Here is a 2,564-nt window from a genome sequence, read left to right as displayed (position 1 = left end):
GGGAATCTTTGCTGACGTCATTGTTTACATCTTGTGTTATCAACATTTGAGTTTGACTTCAAAAGGTAACAGAACTTGATGTACTTCAGTCAAATCTCCCGTTTTAAGCCTCTTAGCTTTGATAACGAGCCAGTTACCAGCCATCAAAAACTGTTGAATTCTTGGGTGTCAAAGGAGCTAATGGTCCCATACATTCATTGTATAATTCTACTTTTCAAAGCACCATGGCTCCTCAGAGATTATCTGGTATATCGCATTCAAATTTTCAGAAAAAGCTTTATATTTTATTCTCGGCTGATTGATTGAAAACGATACACTGTTTTTTTCCAATGAGGCAAGATTCCCCTATAGGAAGCATCTCTGTTGTGTTTAGGGGTGGGGTCCACCGTCCCTTTATTGTGTTTATGAGTCCCTAGTTTTTCGAACCAATTCTCTCTTTAATAGCTGTCTTCTGACCGACATCTTGACTTGCTTTGTTGCATGAATGCATTATCCACACCAAACAAGAGACTCATTTCATCATAGTCTTCCCAAATTTGACGCGATGCGTCTTTTCAGTAGAGGAGTGAAGTGTTCTTCATAACGCGAAAATTGAAAAGTTCAGTGAAAGCACTACCTTCACTCTGTCGCAATTCACATTAGAGCATCTCTTCGAGATTAATAAATAATTCCATCTCCTTATATAAGGAAATACCACTACTATTAGTCGCGGCAGCACCGTGTTCTTCGATTGCACCTGCAAATGCTAAGAATTTCAAGTATTCTTGGTCAAGGAATATAACTTATAGGGCCCGTCTCACAAGCCTTGATCACAGAATTCAGTGGAAAGACAAAGAGCCCACAAACTGGTGTCAAAGAGCGGGAAACCCTGTTCTGTTCCTTACATTGGGGTCTAGTCTAGCAAAAGGCACACTTTGTAATTGGGGATGAGTCCGTCGTAAGACCTTCAACACTTGCAATGATGAAACAAACAAACTAAATTAGATTAAAACTCAAGGATGTTCTCTCCTTTCGAGCGTTGTGGAGACTCAGTGGTAGAACAAACACCAGTAAATGTATTCAAGTCTACGCCGAGATGAACATGATGGACTCAAGACAAAACCAAACAGTTTGGATTCAAAAGACTGACCGCCATTGCGATTGTAGATTTAAGAATAACTTCTAATTTACATTCTCCTCCACCTGTGTTTCAACTCTCTTTTACCTGCAGATTGCATCCAACAGTCCTTCCTTGGCTTCTATCGTTAAGCCAGTCTTAGTTTTTACTGAGGTTTTCTTAAAATTTAGCCATTCCCTACTTATGCACTGCAACTAAAAAAATGATGACAGGTAAATTCCCCCCCGCCCCCTCTTCCCTTACAGTTTCCTTATATCAAAGCCCCATCTTCCATCTAACTGTAGTGAGTGATATTTATGGAACGCATAGTGCCAAGTTATATCCTGCCACGATGCCATATTTGATCATCTTAGGTGATGATTGCGTAATCATATCATTGCACTCAGCGTATAGGACTTCCCAAAAGAAAGAAAACGCGCCAAAAACATGTCCAAACATATCTTAACTCCTGTAAAGCTGAGCACCTTTGGAAAGTCGTTCTAAAACTCTCAGAATATGTAAATGCCTTTGACTCGCATTTTCGGGTGTCTCAGTTGCATCGCTAAGGTATTTAGTAATCAGAAGAAAATATTACAGCAATATGAAATCTGAGGTGCTTTAAAAACCCTTCTTGACACTTAATGGAGAAATGACAAAAGAGGGAACTTCATTAAATATTTACAACCATTCTGCTGCTTCCAAAATACAGAAAAGGGTTAAAAAACGAATTAAGTTGCTTCTAAATTAAAACATAAAAACTAATCAATTCGATTGTAATCCGATGGAAAAATTAACTTCAACTATGAACCAAGTTACACTTTGCTGTAAGCCTAGACTGTGGTTGCCTTTGTGAGAAACAAGACAAGAGACACACTATGTGAAATGTAAACAAGATGCTATCAACAAGCTCTTCAGATTTTGTCAGTGTTTTGTCCGCAAAGCTGGAAGCAAAAGCCACTTGCTGTCTCCATGCAGTTTTGTGTAGTGAAAGACATTTTTTTTTACTGGCTCAGTGCAGTGAGCTTTTGCCTTGACTCAGTCTGGCCCTAGCGTTATAGGTGCTCCAAGTTGCGTGAATGATGCCAGTCAAATTAAATAGTTCTTAAAGGAATTTACCATTCACTCTTAGATGGTATGCCATCCGGGTCTTTTGGCATCTCGAGGTCGCTTCCTGGCAAATGGATCGGGGATGGGGGGTAAGAATTCGATGTGCTGTGTGACGATTTTTCTATCAAGAAAGGTAGAGACCTTTTTCTCCTCGGTGACTTTTTCAGGGTAGCCGTAAGCTATCTTTCGCTGCACCTTTTTGGCTTTAGCTCCGGAATTTCGCGCCACCATAACGAAGACTCCTTCCGCATCGTGGATGTCACTTGGTGTCTGTGTGGCCTTTTCGACGACATAGTTACTGGTGCAGCAGCAGACACCTTGATCATTCACTCGAGAATGTCTCAGCAAACTATTAGAAGAA

At 40.2% G+C, this 2,564-nt stretch overlaps 1 protein-coding gene across 1 annotated transcript in view; it reads right to left on the bottom strand.

The window, feature by feature from the left end:
* Nucleotides 1-1,361: 1,361 nt before the first annotated feature.
* The window catches only part of LOC137967294 (uncharacterized), a 2,215-nt gene continuing 1,012 nt past the window's right edge, over nucleotides 1,362-2,564 (bottom strand). Inside the window, exon 1 of the mRNA XM_068813813.1 lies at nucleotides 1,362-2,564. This exon is cut by the window's right edge and continues 1,012 nt beyond it. Coding sequence (XP_068669914.1) covers nucleotides 2,222-2,564 — 343 coding nt within the window. The 3' untranslated portion in view covers nucleotides 1,362-2,221.

The sequence above is a fragment of the Montipora foliosa genome, chromosome 8, assembly GCF_036669935.1.
Source record: "Montipora foliosa isolate CH-2021 chromosome 8, ASM3666993v2, whole genome shotgun sequence".
NCBI lineage: Eukaryota > Metazoa > Cnidaria > Anthozoa > Scleractinia > Acroporidae > Montipora > Montipora foliosa.
This window is presented reverse-complemented; position numbering and strand designations above follow the sequence as displayed.